The sequence below is a fragment of the Ovis aries genome, chromosome 21 (genome assembly GCF_016772045.2).
Source record: "Ovis aries strain OAR_USU_Benz2616 breed Rambouillet chromosome 21, ARS-UI_Ramb_v3.0, whole genome shotgun sequence".
NCBI lineage: Eukaryota > Metazoa > Chordata > Mammalia > Artiodactyla > Bovidae > Ovis > Ovis aries.
This window is the reverse complement of record NC_056074.1, coordinates 9,404,300-9,424,167: the sequence shown is the minus strand read 5'-3', so window position 1 is coordinate 9,424,167 and position 19,868 is coordinate 9,404,300. Positions and strand designations below refer to the sequence as shown.

The 19,868-nt window shown below is 39.1% G+C and overlaps 1 protein-coding gene across 11 annotated transcripts; it reads right to left on the bottom strand.

Annotated features, from left to right (window-relative positions):
- Positions 1-2,230: 2,230 nt before the first annotated feature.
- Positions 2,231-7,688, bottom strand: CREBZF (CREB/ATF bZIP transcription factor). Of its 11 annotated transcripts, none has more exons than XM_042238149.2 (4): positions 6,372-7,688; positions 5,717-6,159; positions 4,956-5,024; positions 2,231-4,336 (listed from the first exon to the last, which is right to left on the bottom strand). In XM_042238149.2, exons 1-2 carry the CDS (start codon positions 7,439-7,441, stop codon positions 6,144-6,146), a joined length of 1,086 nt encoding a protein of 361 aa, XP_042094083.1. In that variant the 5' UTR covers positions 7,442-7,688; the 3' UTR covers positions 2,231-4,336; positions 4,956-5,024; positions 5,717-6,143. The 11 variants fall into 11 exon arrangements, with proteins under 11 accessions (XP_042094083.1, XP_042094084.1, XP_042094080.1 ...); XM_042238150.2 differs by having other exon boundaries at positions 2,231-3,205; XM_042238146.2 differs by having other exon boundaries at positions 2,231-3,205; positions 4,229-5,024; positions 6,082-6,159.
- Positions 7,689-19,868: the final 12,180 nt, after the last annotated feature.

Genomic DNA, 19,868 nt, shown 5'->3' with positions numbered 1-19,868 from the left:
GGATATTCCAAGTTTTCTGTAATGAATATGCTTTTAAAACTAGGAGAAAAAAAAATATATATATATATATATGGCTAAAAAGAAAAACCCTTTATTTTATAAAATATCTAGATAAAGCTCTGACCCAAAGTTATATAATTTTATATGCATTCTCACTTTTATTGAAAGCATGGTTCTACTCATCACAATAGAAAACCCCAATAAAATTCCTGACTTCAAAAATAAGAAACCCAAATTACTGAATCAGACGTCTTAAAAACAGCATGGTGTAATCAACTTAGATAGTTCAAAACCCACTGATTTAACTATATTGATAATTCAGTACAAATTGTTTCCTTACTTAAACATTTCCACAGTACTTACTCCCTAGCATACCACCATCTGTAAACATACAACAATTTACAATGGTTTCTGCAACCAAAAATGATTTTCTTTCTTACACCTGTCCTCTACCATATTTTTCTTAAATCATCTTCTCAATTAGTAGAAATGGGCAACACAGGCCAAAGAACCTGTTATTTCAAGCCTGTTGCTACAAATTTCCTTACCAAAATTTTTGATCAGGGGCAAATTAGCAAGAACGTTCTATGATCTGCATTACAATTTAAAGAAAGTCCTTTTTAGCTAAGACCTAAAGAACACTGCCTCAGAGAGGAAAATAGTTTATTTCATCAGTTCTGTCACAATTTAAAAAAAACCTATTTAAACTTTTCTTTGTTCTGTGTAGTTATTTGGCTTTAAAAGAGAAGGCTCATGTTATACTGTACTTAAGGTATTAATTTGTAAACCCCAGACTGGTACATTAGATGCCAAAAGGGTCCAGGACTATAAAGGAGAGATACAGAACTTAATGGCACATTCTAAAGGATTCTCAGCCACCAATAAAATTCAAATCTGTATATATTAAGAGCTACACAGATGTTCAAAACACCAAGGGGCTAGATTTTTAAATCAGATTAACTGAAAATTGAGCAAAAGATTTTCAACAAATTTTGCGTCAACAAACTACAAAAGAACTGGGAATTCTCAAGCAGTCCTGCGGTTAAGACTCCATGCTTTCACTGCTGAGGTCCTGAGGTTGGATCCCTGGTTGAGGATCTAAGATCCCACAGGCTGCAGCATAGCAAAAAAAAAAAAAAATATATATATATATATATAAATTATTAGAAGATCTTTAATAAAGCACTGTGATCTGCTTTTTAAAAAGTGGGGAAAATGGCCAAGAAATCTTGAATGTACAAACTGGAGAAAGGTAAAAAAACAGGAATAAAAACACTATTATCAGTAACCAAAGCAATGAAAAGGGCAACTATTAGCCTTTTTTAAAAAATACATAGTTTTCCTTACAGGATTTGTTGCTAAAGTAATTTACTTTTGGAATAAAACTTAAAGTATCTCCAGTTTCATTTTTATGCACTTTAAAACTGAATGTCAATAACCACTTGCTGTCTAGGTTAGAGCTCTGAGCTCAGTCTGTTATTGTAAGACAACAGGGAGTAACAGGCAGATTATTGAGGTATTCAAGTTCAAATATGTACAAAATATTGTGCTAGCTAAGCAAACACTTTACAAGTATCTATTAGAGGACATCCCCTTTTTGATTCCTGGCTTAGATGGTAACCACCTGGTTTCTCAACAAAAAACAGCACAGTAAAATATAAAAACGTAACCATTTGGGAAGGTCTCAAAAACTTTTGTGTCCATAGGCAGGGAGGAAAACCAAACACCTGAAAATATTTTACAAGGTATTCAACTTTAAATCGTCACCAGATTACTTAGCTTAAAACTGTGACTAGACTAGTGAAAGTCACCAGATTACTTAGCTTAAAACTGTGACTAGACTCCCAAATGCGGAACTGGATAATTAAGTATTTTAAAACAGTCACTCATTATCAGTGAATTATCTACTCTATCAAAGCAGCACTTATGGTTACCAAATAGTGTTGATGCCTACCTGATTTTGGTTACGACACAACCAGCTGTACTGTTCAATATACAGGAGCATCCATCAATCACCTAAGTATAACAGAACGCTCTTTGCTGCCTGGCCTCAGACTCTGAATAAACTTGAAACTGAGTGAATTTAATCAAGCTTGTGTACCACCATACAATAATCAAACTGAATAATTATGATGATGAATCATTTTGGTGAGAGAAGAAATAAGAGCCTATCTCCCTCCCACTTCTACCATCTGCACACCTCTGAAATGAGTAAGATAAAATGACCCAGTCTAGACCAGGTGAAACAATGTATTAACATAATCCAACAAAAATGAAATAAAACAATCAGAGTTTTGAGTGTTTTTTCACACTTGTAATGAACTCGAAAAATGTTTCAAATAAGTAAAACCACCATATTCTGTTTTTAAAAACAAACCACTCCCATCATCCAGAATGCTAAAAAGCCTTTCACACTAGAGAAATTTTAATACAAAACAGTAGAAACTAGTATACCATTCATTAGAAACCTCAAAATAATTTTAATATGTCCTCAGAGGAAGCTCAATAAGCCAAAACCTCAGAATCCACACATCTTGGCATTACCCTGAATTGCAATTAACTACCCACACATTTAATCATAATAAATTTTTCAAAGATATACAGACAAATCAATGCATCTATTTAAAAAGACTACTCTTTATAGTTAAAGACTTTACATTAACTCTTATATTCTACTCAGCAAGGTCTGTCTATACTTCAGATTAGCTCTCATGTTCCAGGAAATAAATACAAACTCATGATTCAGCCTTGTGATCACTGATGGCCTGTTTATGTAATTCTACTGGATTAAATGTAATTCCATAAAATGTGCTCTTGATTATGAAAAGAATCTAATATTCCTTGATGAAATACTATCAATCTCTTCTCCAGTGGTTACAATTTTTAAAAGGTATGCAAAGAACTGAGTATCACTCCCATGAAAGACAAAAAATGTATAATTTTGTTCCAAAATTAACTTAGTCTCATGTAATCCTATTAAGTCTTTCAAGGATTCCAGACAATCTTTTCATATCTCCATTTCTGGAAAGTGAAATCTGGAAAGTGAAATCAGTATAGAAGTAATTTGGGAACTTGAAAATGGCATTCATTTTTTCAGCAGATGCCAAATTTTTGACCGACATGGCTCCCACAATTACTTTGTTACCATCAGTCCAGTCAGTTAACAGGTTGTAGGAAAAGATTCGTTTTTGCAGACACTGCTAAGCTGTTTAAAGAGAAGAGAGAGAGATTAATTTAGTGATTATTAAATGAACAAATATTTAAAATATTTTGAACACTTTTTGTTGGATTATATCAGAGGTGTGACTACATTTTAACAAACGTGGACTCTTTAGTTAGGTTTGGTCAAGAAGTGCAGAAACATTAAGTCAATATGATAGAAATAGTAGGTCAATATGATGTGTTAGTTCAATTAATGTATGAATTCCTGTCACAATCAGAAGACAACTATAAAAAGGTACATCTTTAGTTCTTTCTGTATCATTTTGCCATAGAGGCACAATTAGGAAAAGAAAAAAAGACTCCCCAAATACTAAACTTCTTTCATCCATTACAGTAAATAGAGCCAAACCTGAAAATTTCTAAACAATCCATATTATATTCCAGAAATCTCCTTTATCCAGCTACTAATCATTCAGAACACAATTTTCTAAAAATAGTAAGACAACAGTTTCATATTAATCAACTTTTTTAATTAACAAGTAGTGAATAGGACACTTTAAGATATTGTTTACTACATACTGAAATAAACATATCTGTTGTAAATTCAGAAACCCAAACATTTACAGTAAAATGTGTTTACACATAAATATGACCAAATTTATTTAAAGTCCCTGTTAGGTCTTAAATACATGCAATACCATGTAAAAACAAGACTATGACGTTGATGCAAAAAATGACAAAATCACTGTAAGTCACCAAAATTTGAAAAAAAGAGAATGAAATGGAAACTAAGAAAGACAGTTAAAACATAAGGAACCTAACAAAGCAGCTTTTAAAATAGTTGATACTAATCTCCATTTTCAAAAGTTCTTAATCAAGTATTTCCGAAAACTGCCATTTATAAAATGACATTCTAAAAATCTATACTTGGAATTTCAAAGCATCCCAATTCAGAAAGCTTTGACTGTTTCTCCCCAGCCCCCAAACTTCAAATAATGCAGGAAAATCATTGACATTAGGAAGAAAATATTCCAAAGGAATGGTATTTTTAGAAAAACGCACTTACTGCTTCCAGAACCTAAGACCCACAGCATTAACAACAATCATTTTTCCTATTTTCATCCATTGTTTTCCAATGTCATGTTAGAGATGAATAAATTCTTTGAGCCCATAACTGAAAGATCAACAAACCTGATTTTATTATGACACCATATTTTTGTCATTGGTACTGCACAAAATTATATACAAAGATATATATATACAAAATGTTCAAGTATTAATTAAATTTCAATTCAAGGCTTCTGTTTCAAAAAGCTACATTTAACATATTCCATAAAGATAGCACAAATTAGTCATTTCAAATAATTTTTCCAACTACTTTTGGTTTATATATATTATATATTATTCAGTAGGCACTAAAAATCCATGCAGCTGCATTGTGAGGGGCTTGCTCCTGCACTTAGGTATAAGCAGGTTCATCACTCCAGGTTGTGAGTTTGGCTACTATCCGTATTCATGCTCAAGTGCAGTAGATGATTTTACAAAATATGCTGTAATGCACTGGAAACCAGAGACCAAGTTAGGTCTCAGAGTGTATTATCTAGCAACAAAACATTTACAGTTGTGCAAGAACAAGATTCCATTTTCATAACCAAATAACAACAAAATAAAACATTTTATGTGTAAGATAACTTACATCTTTGGACTGCTGGAAAATACTTTTTAATTATGAACATTTTAAAATAAAAGCAGAAGCCCTGATATTACCTCTTTTTCCTCATTTCTTATACTACCTTTTAAAATAAAGCAGGAAATGTGGCCAGCAGCTGGTCCCGTCTCTTCTGCCCCAACAGCTGTATCCACTTTAGCACAAAGAAAAACAAGGATGCTAAATACGTATATACTTTATCAAACAGTGATGTTTCACAAAGAATTTCTTCATGTCCCGTACATTGAAGGACATCATGGCTAAATCTATATACAATCGGATGACAGAGTACTTCAAAGGAAGACTGTGTCCCAACTTTGGAAAAGTGTCAATCGTGTCATTAAGTAGGACAAATACCTTTGAAATATGGAGAGTAAGATTCTTTGTGAAGCCTCACTTTACACGTTTTCATTCACATTTCATAACCTTCAATATCTAATCATACATAAATTTAACCTAAAAATTTAATACAACAAAAATAAAGGTGTTCAACAATTTCTTCATACTCAGTGATAGGGTAATCACTGTGCTGGTCCTCAAAGAAACATTTCATTAACCATTCTTATTCCTCCTTCAAGTAACTAACACAGGAGTCTGGTGTGCATGTTAATTTCCAACTTCTCTAATGGTGAAATATAAAAATCTATTAATCTGAATAGACTGTATGTCTAGATCTATTAAAACTGAAAGGCATTCTTATATTTAAGAGATTTCTGTCATCTCCAGCAAAGTAACTGTCACATTTGTGCATGCCCCAAGTACTTATTGTCAACCTCTGAAAAGTTGCTCTAAAATTGGAATTCCAATTTGCACCTTGTACAACTCGGAAGTTCCATTCAACTTCACCTGTGTCACTGTCTCCAAACTGTATCTCTATTAGCAGCTTTCAGTGTACAGTTGGAACCGATGTCATCCAAGGCCATGTCCACACTGGGGACAGAAGAGCTAGGTACACGCAAGTCTGAACAAGGGGACACATTAACAGCTATTTCAACCAGAAGAAGCATCTTGAGTACATTATTGACCAGCACAAGTCTGTTTCCAGGGTGGACAGGGCCCAAATTAGATTCCCCTCCCAACTTCCGAAAAAGAAAACAACAAACAAACAAACAACAAAAAAAAAATCACACACACGCACAAATTGAGATGTTGCCCATTAAAGTAGACTAAGCAGCAGAGCATGAGCGTTACGTGAAGAGATGGGTCCTTACCAGGTGGTGAGGCGGGAACGACTGTTCTGTAACCCCTACAACGGAGCCTGGCAGGAAGGAAATCACCTAAAAAAGAAACTGTCAGAGAGATTTAATAGTCACATGTTATCATTAGGAGTTGGTTACAGTGTCACATTCATGCTTTTAGCTAAACACTTAAAGATTCAATATTACTTTTTTTTCCTTCTCTGAAATGTGTCCAGTGACGATGTCCCACTAAGGTGTTTTACATGATGTAAGGGAGTTGAAAGGGGATAAACGCGGATAAAGAGCGGATTACTTGACCCTACATTTTAAGAGAAGACGACGCCTTCCGGGCGCACGCCGAGCAGAACTCCACCGACACCTTATCCTTGTCCACATGCAGACACACTCCTCCGGCCGAGTCGTCCTGGTCTTCCAACGGGTCCGGCTGCTGCTTCCCCACAGGCAGAGCGTAGTCGTGGTCCCCGGCGGGCGAGTCCCTGAAGAGCGAGGTGGTCAGCCGCAGTCCCACGCCGCTCAGCCGGCTCAGCAGGCGAGCCAGTCCGGTCTCGTTGGCTAAGACGGCCCGAAGGTAGCGACTCTCCTCCTGCAGTGCCTGCACGCGCTTGCCCAGCTCCCGGTTCTCGGCCCGCAGCTCCTGGTTCTCGGCGGCCAGCCCCCGCACTCGGCTCTCCAGACCCATCACGTATTCCTTCTTCTTCAGCCGGTTGAGGCGGGCAGCCGCCGCCGCCGCCTTCCGGGGACTCTTTGTCGCCGCCTGGTTGCTGTCGTTGCCGCCGCCGCTGCCGCCGCCTCCGCCGCCGCCTCCCGGGGACTTTCTCCGCCTCTTTTCGCCGCCGCCACTGTCACTGCCGCTGCTGCAAGCTCCGATGCCGTTTAACAGCCTCTGCAGCAGGTCCGAAAAGCGCTGCATCTCGGCAGCCGCGGCCTCGTCGTCGTCGTCGCCTCTCCACAGGCCACCGCTGTCCGAGCCTCCGCCGGACGAGGAGAGGGGCCCCGGCGAGCTGAGCCCGGGCTCCAGGTGCCAGTCCGGCTGCCGGGGGTCCAGCAGGTCCGCCAGTTCCAGGCCGGACAGAAAGTCCATGTCCTCCGTCTCCTCCCCGGGGACGCTGGCCATCGCCTCCTCCTCCATCTCCTCAGGCGAGGGCGCGCGCGCGGCCACGCCGCCGCGGCCCCCCCTCCCGGCCTCCGACTCGCCCTCGTCGCCGCGCGGCTGTCTGCGGCCGGGAGATCCGGCCGCCGCCGTCCCCTCGTCCTCCGCCGCCCCGGTCAGGTCCGGGGGCAGCGAGCAGGTCGCGACGGGCGCCGGGCTCTCACTACGCGTCGGGGAGTCGCTGCACGAAGCCGCCAGCAGTTTAGTCAGGCTATGCCTCATGGGGCCCGGCGGCGGGCCCACGTAGGCCCCGGGCCCTCAGATCGGGCCTCGCGGGTCCCAGGGACCCAGAACGGGTAGCCGGGGAGCAGGCCAGAACGAAAGAAAGGGGAAGGTCCGCGTCGCCTCCCGCCCCCGCTTGGCTAGTCGACCCCCCGCGCCGGGGCGGGGGGCAGGGAAGGGAGCTGGAAGCAGCGAGGCCCAGCGATGACTCGACCGCGCCACCCAGACAACGGCCTGGCCGGAAGTCAGTGGATCTCGTTCCAGCCCCTCCCACCGCATTTCGCGCTCCACTGGGCTCTAGTATCGCGAGAGTTCGGTAGACCGGGCGTATTTCCAGATCTGCAGTGATGTCATAGTAACAGCGGCAAAAATAACAACAAACCAGGGATTTATTGGAACGGTGGTCTACCCTCTCGGCCCTCGCTTCTCTGTCCTCTGTATTCTAGCTTCCACCTGCAGTGAAGCAACTCTCGCTCAGAACTGATCGATACCACATCTATGAATAATCAAAGTTATCCTGGAATTTAAGACTGCTGATCAAATCCTTTTTGAAATTGCCCCGCTCCCTTACGCTATAGTACAAGATGGTTTCATTCAAACACTTAAATAGTACTAGAAGAAAAAAGAGGTAAATAAGTCATTCTTATGTAATGTTTCCAAATTGTTTAAAAAATTTACAAATAAACAGAATATGTGAAAGAGTATTCTAATTCAACGATACAAACCAATACCTAGACTCAACAATTAACAGTTTGCCATATACACTTTATCTGTATATAAATGTTTGTAAAACTTTTTGCTGAATTATCCCAAAGTTTGAAACAAAACACACCACCTCAACATGCTTCCGTATGCATCTTTAAAAATAACATTCTCTTTCATAATCATACTACTATTATCAGGTCTGGAGAAAATTAACAATCTTGTTAATATTACCTATTACACATATCATATTCAAAATTTGTTCAGCATTCTTCAAAAATAATCTTTTATAGCAGATGTGTTCTTTTGAGCCAGGATCCAATCACAAACCACTTCTTGCATTTGTTATGTTCCCCCGCCCCCCATTTGTCAAACTAGAACACCCCCTTTTACATTTCACATTGGCTTTTTGGAAAAAACAAAGTCAGTTGTCTTGAAAAATCCACCACAATCTGGATTTGTCTGTTTCCTCATGGTGGTGTTTATATTGTTCCTTAAAACCCACAAGGATTTCAGGTTTGAAGCAGTTCACAAATACACTAAAAAAACAGTGAAATAACTCACATTTTTACAAAGCAAGGTCAGTGAAAATACAGATGAAAAAGATAAGGAGTTCTAAAAGGAGGAAAGGTTTGTTTCAGAATCGGATGGACATAAAATCTTACTCATGTTACTCATGTTGAGCTAGTTCAGTAGACTAAGCTTCTTGGTAACCCAAACAAACAAACTTTCCTTTATTTGCTTATAAGTATACATGAATTCCTTAACTGCTTTTCCTGTTCTCACATCTTAAAGAAATTTTTCAATGGGATACTGCATAAAGTAGCAGATAACCTCACCAATAGTTTCCTTTATTTGGCTGTTTCTTAGAAGGATTCAAAGCAAGTTCCAGGAAATTTGGACACTAATAGGTCCCAAACACAGGGTAGGCTTTGATAATTATTTGTTGAATGAATGAAGAAGGTTTCCAACTTTTAACTGAAGGCATTGCATTAAAATTCAATTAAAAACGATTCTGCAAGGGACACAAATAAGCATGACCTGTGGTATCTAGACATGCGTTTGACCAAGCTCCAGGAGTTGGTGATGAACAGGGATGCCTGGTGTGCTGCAGTCCATGGGGTCACAAAGAGGCAGACACGACTAAGTGACTGAACTAACTGACTGATGGTATCTAGAAGAAAAAATTAGTGGCCTCCAGGTAACTCCTTAACCTTCCCATTAGGAAAAGAAAGAAAGGGAAAAGTGAAGTTGCTCAGTCGTGTCTGACTCTTTGCGACCCCATAACCTTTAGCCTATCAGACTCCTCTGTCCATGGGATTTTCCAGGCAATAATACTAGAGTGGGTTGCCATTTCCTTCTCCAGGGGATCTTCCCGACCCAGGGATCGAACACGGGTCTCTACCATTGCAGGCAGATGCTTTACCCTCTGAGCCACCAGAGAAACCCCATTAGGAAAGGTTTTGCAAAAGTAGAACAGCAAACAGTTCAAGATGATAAATTTTCTGGCATACTTTAACAGGTGTTTTGTATGGCTGGTCATCCAATCGAACTGTATTTTCTCCTAAGGCAAAATCAAGATCATGGATTGATTTATCATTTTTTCCCTAAATTACAAGATTTTGGTTTAAATATACACGGTTTAAGAGCCTCTATATTGAATTAAGAGAAAAGTAAAAAACTGAGAGAGGGGAGTTTTTACAAGTGTAGCCTCAGAAGACAAAAAAGCAGCTGAAGCAGAAACGACCTTCCCTCCCTTTCATCATTCCTCTCCTCTCATTCTCTCCTTCTTCACAGTTGGTTTTTTTTTTTCTTTTCTGGTTATAATGATCACTGTAAAAGATTCAGACAGTGCAGAAATATACAAATAAGTAGAATATTACCCATAATCTAACTACCCCAAAATGACTTATTAAAATTTTGATGTGTAATATAAAGAGTTTTTCTATGTATGGACATATGATATAAATTGTTTTATTTCTCTGAACTCTAATGTTTTGATGTGAATATTTTGTTGACATATTTTATGCTACCAAATATATATTTGCATGCTTATTTTTGTTGACTGTCTAGAATTCCATTTCAGGAACTTTCCAACTTTCAATCAACCTCACTGATAGCACTTAGGTTGTATTGGATTTTTCACTGTTATATATCACACTAAATGTTACACAAACATCTTTGTTCACTTATCCTATGATTTCCTTAGGACAAATTATTGGAAGTAGAATATCTGTCTACAATTGTTATACATAAACTCTTATTACCTATGGGAAGGTATCTGTCACCAATGGTATTTGACAGTATTTAATTCCTATGCACTCATCAGAGTGGATTTGTTCTTTTTAAAACGTGCTAAAAATAAAAAAGGGGCATCTTTTTGTATGAATGTGCATTTCTCTAATTATTAGCCTGAATGTTTTTCAAATGACCAACTGATTTCCAATGTGAATAGTCTTTTTACCGCCTAAGTCCATTTTTCTTTGAAGTGAGAGATTTTTGTCAAAAAAGATATTTGTCTTTTTCCTTCTTAATTTATATGAACCCTTGCATTATAAGAAAAATATACCTTTGTCTCATATATGTTCCAGTTTTTCCTCTCATTTCAGTTCAGTTCAGTCGCTCAGTCGTGTCTGACTCTTTGCGACCCCATGAATTGCAGCACGCCAGGCCTCCCTGTCCGTCACCAACTCCCGGAGTTCACTCAGACTCACGTCCACTGAGTCGGTGACGCCATCCAGCCATCTCATCCTCTGTCATCCCCTTCTCCTCCTGCCCCCAATCCCTCCCAGCATTAGAGTCTTTTCCAGTCAGTCAACTCTTCGCATGAGGTGGCCAGAGTATTGGAGTTTCAGCTTTAGCATCAGTCCTTCCAAAGTACACCCAGGACTGATCTCCTTTAGAATGGACTGGTTGGATCTCCTTGCAGTCCAAGGGACTCTCAAGAGTCTTCTACAACACCACAGTTCAAAAGCATCAATTCTTTGGCACTCAGCTGTCTTCACAGTCCAACTCTCACATCCATACATGACCACAGGAAAAACCATAGCCTTGACTACATGGACCTTTGCTGGCAAAGTAATGTCTCTGCTTTTGAATATGCTATCTAGGTTAGTCATAACTTTCCTTCCAAGGAGTAAGAGTCGTTTAACTTCATGGCTGCAATCACCATCTGCAGTGATTTTAGAGCCCCCCAAAATAAAGTCACCCACTGTTTCCCCATCTATTTCCCATGATGTGATGGGACCAGATGCCATGATCTTCATTTTCTGACTGTTGAGCTTTAAGCTAACTTTTTCACTCTCCTCTTTCACTTTCATCAAGAGGCTTCTCAGTTCCTCTTCACTTTCTGCCATAAGGGTGGTATCATCGGCATATCTGAGGTTATTGATATTTCTCCCAGAGATCTTATTCCAGCTTGTGCTTGGGTTGGAGGGTGGAGTGGGGAAGGGCTAAAACTACTTGTTTTACTATAATTTCTAAATAGTCTACCAAACTTTTCTTCATGATTTCTGGCTTTGCTGTTTAGCTGAAAAAGCCTGTATTAAACTAAATAATATTGATATTTACTTATGTATTTTAGAACTCCTTTAATTTCTTCTATTTATAAATTACTGAGTTTTTCTAACAATATGAGTGATTATTTCACTTATTAATAGATCCAATTGGAATTTATTCTAGTATAAAATGTGATATAAGAATATAACTTTTCAAAAAATTATCTGCCACAGTACAGTTTATTGAAGAATCCATACTTGTACCCACTGATGTCCCAACATTTGTGCCATATACTAAATTCTTATATATAGTTGGATCTATTTCTGGTGTTTTTCTTCTATTTAATTGTTTAGTATATCTATTCTGGAAGCAACATCAGTACATTTTTATTGCAGTTTTATATTTCAATATGTCATAGGACAAGACGTTTTAGTCTTTCTCAGAATTTTAAATCTGCATTTGAATATTTATTCCTCCAGATAACTTTATAAAATTTTCCAAGCTTAAAAAAAAAGCTGTAATTTTCATGGAAATTGAATTAACTCTATTAAATTTTTTTCCTCAGTTACTTCATGCATTTTTTTGGGCTACTGGACTAGATTATTTCCTCTTTTATGCTTTCTAAATGGTTATTGTTGCTCCATAGGAAAGCTACTGATGTTTTTGTTAAATTTTTAACTGACTCACTCACTGAATTTTCTTTTTTTCCAGTTTCCATCAACGTAGTTCTAAGGACCTACAAGGCAAGGATCATTTTAATAATTGTAATATGATAGTAATAACAATAGCTGCTAGTTAGGTGTCCTTATCAATTATTGGGCATATATAGGACTTTACACATATTATTTCCTTAAACATGATAATAGATTTGGGAGGCCTCCCCAGATGTACCAGGGAATCACTGTAGGCTCTCAAGTTGTGCTGTTTAGTTTCTCCCTAGAAATGATACATTTTGAAAAGGCTATCTCCAGACCATTTTCTACCAGATGCTTTCCAGTTCAGTTTTGTTCATCTCTGATGCTTCATGTGGCAGAATAAATATGTATAATGAAGACGGTGTTTATCTATATTCAATGGCTGAACTTTCTTAAGTCTTTATTTTTAGTTTATTTATTCAAATTTCCCTAGTAAACAGTTATATCATCTTATTATATATAATGACAATTTTGCTTCCTTCTTTGCAATACTTGTTTTATTACTTTGACTTATAATCAAATAGCACTTCCAGAGTGATGCTAAATAATGCTGTGAATAATCAATTTCCTTGCCTTATTCCTGAACTTCACAGGAATGCCTCTAGAGTCTAGCTACTGATTTGAGATGGGTATCTTTATTAGGTTAAGCCCAGTTGCAGGAAACAGAAACTACTTCAGCTATTTTAAGCAGGCAAAGCTGTTAATACAGAGAAGATGTATACAAAGTAATTGGAAGGACTAGAAGAGTGGGCATTAGGCCAGGTGATCAAGAATGCCTCTCAGTGCAATGTGGCCTAACAGGCCTGCTAGGGTGCTGTTATCTCTGCCCAGGTTGGGATAGTTGTAGATACACAGATGGAATGTTGGCTTCAAAAGCACTGCTTCCAGGACTCTCAACCCCATTTATTAATTATGTACTGCTGCCTAAAAATGTACCCAAAACCTAAAACAAACAAACAAAACAATAATACATGCTATTGTTGTGGCTTAAACTAACAATAATCATTTCTTATCTCTAGCAGTTTCTGTTGGTCAGAAATTTGTAAGTGCCTTGGCTATGCAGCCTCACTTTGAAACTCTCATGGAACTCAGCCAGATTTTTACTGGGCTGGAGTCATCTGAAAGCTTGGCTGAAACTAGAGCACCTACTTCTAACGTGGCTGACAGGTTGCTCCTGGGGGAAGCCTCGGCTCCTTCTCCCTGTGGGCCTATCCACAGGTTGTGTGAGTGTCTGCACTGCCATGTGGCTGGCATCCTCCAGAGTGAACAATCCAAGACACCAAGGAAGCATCAGCAAATATCCTATGACCTAGCCTCAGAAATCACAATCACTTCTGTAGTATTCTATCAGTCATACGAGTCAGACCTTACTCACTATGGAAGGATATGAACACACGGAGACAAGAATCGTTAGGTACCATCTTGGGGGCTGACTACCATATCTCATAAAACTAGTGAATGGACAGCCACACGTAAAAGATTAGAACATTCTCTAACATCATATACAAAAATAAATTCAAAATGAACTTAAAGACTTAAATGTAAGAACATAATACCCCTAGATGAGAATACTGGCAGAACATTCGTTGATACAAATAGTAGCAAGTTTTTTTGGATCTTTTTCCTAAGGCAAAAGAAGTAAAAGCAAAAATAAACAAGTAGGACCTAATGAAACCTAAAAAGTTTTGCACAGCAAGGGAAACCATGAACAAAATGAAAAGACAATCTACTGAACTGGAGAAAATATGTGCAATGATATGACCAACAAGGAATTAATATCAAAATATATAAACAGTTCATACAACTTGATATCAAAAAAACAACTGATTACAAAATTGGGAGAAGACCTGAATAGACATTTTTTTAGAGAAGACATACAGATGGCCAAGAGGCACATGAAAAGATGCCCAACAGTGCTAATCACTAGAGAAATGCAAATCAACCATAATGAGGTATCACTGCACACATGTCAGAAGGGCCATCATCAAAAAGTCTATACATAACAAATGTTGGTAAGGATTGGAGAAAACAGAACCCTTGTACACTATTGGTGGAAATGTAAATTGGCAAGTCATTATGGAAAAAGAGTATGGAGTGTCTTCAAAAAAACACAAAAATAACTAGCACATGACCCAGCTTCTGTGTATGTATCAAAAAGAAAAAAAGGATGAAAGGAAGAAAGGGAGATAAAGACACAAGGGAGGCAAAGGAGGGAAGGGAGGGAGGGAGGGAGGGAGGGAGGGAGGAAACACTAATTTGAAAAGATACATGCACCCCATTGTTCACAGTAGCATTATGTACAAGAGGCAAGATAAGGAAGCAACCCGTGTCCATCAACATATGAATGGATATGTATACAATGGAATATCACTCAGCAATAAAGAGAGTGAAATTCTGCCATTTGCAACAAAGTGGATGGACCTAGAGAGTACTGTGATTAGTGAAATAAGTTAGAGAAAGAAAAATACTGTATGTTATCAATTCCGTGTAGGATCTAAAAAAATAAAACAAACAAATGCATATAACACAACCAAAACAGACGTATAGATAATAGAAACCAACCTAGTGGTTACCAGTGGGGAGAGAGAAGGGGAGTGGGGAAAGGTAGGGGTAAGGGATTGAGAGATACAAACTACTATGTATAAAATAGACTCACACAAAGGATATATTGTACAACACAGGGAATTGCAGTCATTGTTTTGTAGTAACTGTAAAAGGAGTATAATCTATAAAAATATTGAATCATGATTTACAACTAAAACTAATACAATATTGTAAATCACCTATACTTGATAGATAGATGATAGATAAAACTAGTGAGTGAATACTACGATGAAAGCTCAACATCTCCAAGAATGTGCTTGGGAACAATAACAGCCAAAGCAGGGGGAAAAGATGCCTGCCACATTTGTATCTACCAAATATAACTGCAGAAGAGTCTGAAAATACAATTTTGGGGTGTGTGTTTCTTTTGTTTTAGCTTTTCCATTTGCACAATACAGAAAAGCACATTAAAAACAAATTAAATTGAAATGGGTGATGAGTACCAATCTATTAAATCCTGCACAAAGACCATGGCTGTATGGTACCTCGTCACCAATACATACATCTATCGGATTTTTCTATAGTGGGAGTTGGAGCAGAGATGGTAGGGAATGCAGCTGAATCAGGGCTGAGGTTTCGCTGAATGGATACAGCAGGATAAAAGTGCTAGAGGCCAGAGTGCTTATTTTAATATAATTTGCCTGTGCTCCCATGAAGTGTAATCCATAAAAGGCAGGAACTATAACCATGAGAGGATTTTTATGACTGTATGAAAACTGTAGACTCAAAAGGTTGGTACTGTCTAAGGTACCGTATTAGCAAAATGTGGCTCAGACGGTAAAGCGTCTGCCTGCAATGTGGGAGACCCGGGTTCGATCCCTGGGTTGGGAAGATCCCTGGAGAAAGAAATGGCAACCCACTCCAGTATCCTTGCCTGGAGAATCCCATGGACAGAGGGGCCTGGTAGGCTGCAGTCCACAGGGTCCCAAAGAGTCGGACACAACTGAGCGACTTCACTTTCACTTTCTTTCAGGGTACTCTAGGATTATGTTTACAAGCACTACGTACTTTCATAGATTATAAGCAGTTTTCTGTGTTCTGGCTGTATTTCCATTCCCTTCATCTGAAAAATGCATTTGTGAATGCAAATTAATGAGCTATGGTATTCTGGAATAATCTGGGATCTGATTTATTTTATTTAAAAATGATCACCATTTGTAACCAATTAAAATAGTAAAAACTTACCGTGCTGCTGCTACTGCTAAATCTCTTCAGTCATGTCCAACTCTTAGCAACCCCATGGACTGCAGCCTACCAGCCTCCTCCATCCATGGGACTTTCCAGGCAAGAGTACTGGAGTGGGTTGCCATTGCCTTCTCTGAAGAACTTACCATGCCTCCCAACTAATCAAGCCACACAGCTGGGGCCAGTGAAGGTGAGATTTGCTGCTTTGGAAAGGAAGGAACAACCGGTGGAGAAGTTTGGGCATTGGAGACTTGCAGGATTTTCCTGTTCTGATGGGAAGGACTCCACTTCTCAGATGGGAAATTGTCTTATCTCTCACCCCAGGAATCTCAGAGTCAGAACTTGGCAGAGTTGCTCTTGCATCCCATTACCAGTTTCAAATAATTTCTCTTCCTCCTTCCTTCACAAATCTCAGCTTTCATTGACTTTAATTTTTTTAAATACTGAAAATCTGCAATCATACACAGAGCTAGAGAAAAGAGTACCCTGAATCCCTTATATACTCCTCCAAATTTAAGACATATCCAAATTTTGCCACATATGCTTCATCCCCCTGCCTTTTTTTTTTTTTTTGCTGAAATATTTTAAAGTGAAAATCCTGGTGTAGGGCTTCCCAGTTGGTCTACTGGCTAAGAATCAGCCTGCCAGTGCAGGGGATACTGACTACAGATGGCTTTATTAAATAAGGATCCAAACAATTCTATACATTTCCTATTATCTCTGAAGCCTCTAAGACAGCATCCCTCCACCCCTTTTCACCAATGCCATCTAATTTTCTGAAGAAGCCGAGTGAGCTGTCCTGTTGAGTGTCCCATTATTCTGTATTTGTCTGTTTTCTTTCTTGTGTTGTTTGACTTTTCCCTCAACCCTGTATTTCCTGTAAGCGGGAAATTAGTTCTTAGGGTTTATTTAGCTTAAGGTTCAACAGTTTTGGCCAGAATACTTCCTAAGAAGTGCTGTTTCTCATGGCACATCACGTGTGTGTGTGTGTGTGCGCACGCACACATGCACACTGAGTTGTGTCTCTTTCCAACCCTATGGACTGTAGCCCACCAAGCTCCTCTGTCCATGGGAATCTCCAAGCAAGAGTACTGGAGCAGGTTGCCATTTCCTACTCCAGGGGATCTTCTGTCGGTACCCAGGGATTGAATCCACATTTCTTGTGTTTCCTGCATTGGCAGGTGGATTCTTTACCACTAGCATCAACTAGAAGGCCTACAGGGTCTAGCTTTCCTGTCTTTAGTGATGCCAAGATTGATCAATGTTTTCAAATGGTGACAGTAAACTTCTCCATTAACCTTTCTCCTGATGGCTTCATCTAGTGATGATCAGTGCCTGAATAAATTATTTCACTACATTTATTAACTGGGATTCTTCTACATTCTGGGATTCTTCTGTGAAAAGCGACTCTATCTCATCACAAATGGGCCATTTTGTTAGCCTGAAATACACAAACAGGAAAAGTAGGATAAATGCTCAGTCACTAAAAATTTTAGCTCTCCGATTCCCTCTTCACCCAGTAAGATCTTATTTAAGGACACCCAGTGACAAGATTTGAAACCAGGCAGTCTGATGCCAATGTACCCCTTCACTCACTGTACTTTGCTAGTTTGCTGATCATAGATTTTGGATTCTAAAGGGTCTAGTGAAAGGATTTGAATGCGGACAGGGGAGGCTTAAGCCAGATTATGAAGACTCAGATTTTTAAGAGGAGTGGAGATAAATATGGAAGTGTGCATAACTGGATTAATCTCACCTGTTTCTGTTAGAGTGCTTATTTTGCAGCCCTGGATGGTGTGGCTATTGTGAAAGCAATTTTCTTAAAGAACAGGAAGTCCTACGAAGGATTCTGAACTACTTTCATATTTTCCTCATCTCTACTCTTTGACAATTCTTACACATGCTACCCAGGTAGCTCAGTGGGTAAGGAATCCGTGCACAATGTAGGAGACACTGGTTCAAACCCTGGATTGGGAAGATTCCCCTGGAGGAGGGCATGACAACCTACTCTAGTGTTCTTGCCCAGACAATCCCATGGACAGAGGAGCCTGGAGGGCTACAGCCCATGGGGTCACAAAGAGTCGGACCCAAGTGAAGTGACTGAGCTCTCAAATACACACAATTGCTTTAACTTAAAGCACATTAATACTTTAACTTAAACGCCACTTCTAGGAAAAGCTGTTTCTTATCTCTTCTACCTTAAGAAACCCTGCTATGTACTCTCATGTCATCCCCTCCTTCAGCATTTCCTTCTCACCTACTAGGATGCAGATTCAGTGAGATCGGGCCTCCTTGTTGCTCATGTTGTGCCTAGCACCTAACACAGTGCCTAGTGAGTAACAGGCTCTCGGTAAATATTTGTGACATAAATGAGATATACTAAATAAATCAGTTATTGAAGTTGGAGGATCAGAATGGCTTGGCCTGCTCTTCCTCTACCATCTTTCTTCATCTGTTAAAGTAAAACAAGAAACCAATACCCAAAGCCTAAAAACTTGAAGATATGAGAAGGCTTTCCAAAATCTAAAATTTAGATCTCATACAGACATGTGAAAATCCATGAGAAAAGTTAATATAGTTAAATCTTTAAATTTAGGAGAGACATAGAAATCATTAGGAGGTACTCCTTATGGTAGAAAAAGATACTGTCATTAGCCATGTGTGGCTGAACATTCATGAGAGCAGCAGCTTCCAGATGAAAAGCCTGACCCGGATCTGTCAAGCCGTATTTGGTTCCATATAAAATGTCTTGTCTACGCAGTTCTTGCGGAAGGAAAAACCTGTAGGATTTTTGAGTCATCTACACAGAAATACAGCTTACTAGGAAATAGTTATGTGGAAGATACTTCCTTGTTTTTAATTTTACTACATACAGCTTATATATATATATATATATATATATGCATATATATATATATATATATATATATATATATATACACACACACACATACATATTGCCATGTTGCACAGCTTGTGGGATCTTAGTTCCTGACCAGGGATTGAACCCAGGCTCTCAGCAGTGACAGCACAGAGTTCTAACTACTAGACCATCAGGGAATTTCCAATTTTACTATATTTTTAAAGAGGTGATATAGTCACATGGTGGGGCTTCCCAGGTGATGCTAGTGGTAAAGAACCTGCCTGCCATAAGAGACGAGGGTTTGATCTCTGCATCGGGAAGATCTCCTAGAGGAGGGCATGGCAACCCACTCTAGTATTCTTGCCTGGAGAATCCCATGGACAGAGGAGCTTGACAGGCTACTGTCTACAGGGTCACAAAGAGTCAGACATGATGGAAGATACTTAGCATGCACAGTCACATGATTCAAGAGTCAAATGATATAAAATGGGATAAGTTGAGAAGTTTCCTTCACATTCTATCCCTACCCATCCTTGTCCCCACATTCCTCTATACCACCAATAAACACTTCTCTCTAGCATTTCTTTTTTTCCAGTATTTATTTATACAGATGGGGGTACATATGTTTACATTCTTATTCCCCACCCATTCTCTCTCCCTTGCACTAAGGTAATGATAGATATTCTGCACTCTGTTTTCCCTTACATATACCCTGAAGATATTTTTGTATTAGTACATAGAGAGCTTCCTTTTTCTTTCTGCCTTCCCCCTACCCTTTGCAATGTATTCCAGGGAATGGAGGGCCCATGATTTATTTAATATTTAATTAGTTCCTTATTGATGGTATGTAGGGTAGTTCCAATCTTTTTATATTACAAAC

Excerpts from the sequence above, each read along its gene's own strand:
- CREBZF (XM_042238144.2), bottom strand. The coding sequence starts at position 7,441 with ATGAGGCATAGCCTGACTAAACTGCTGGCGGCTTCGTGCAGCGACTCC.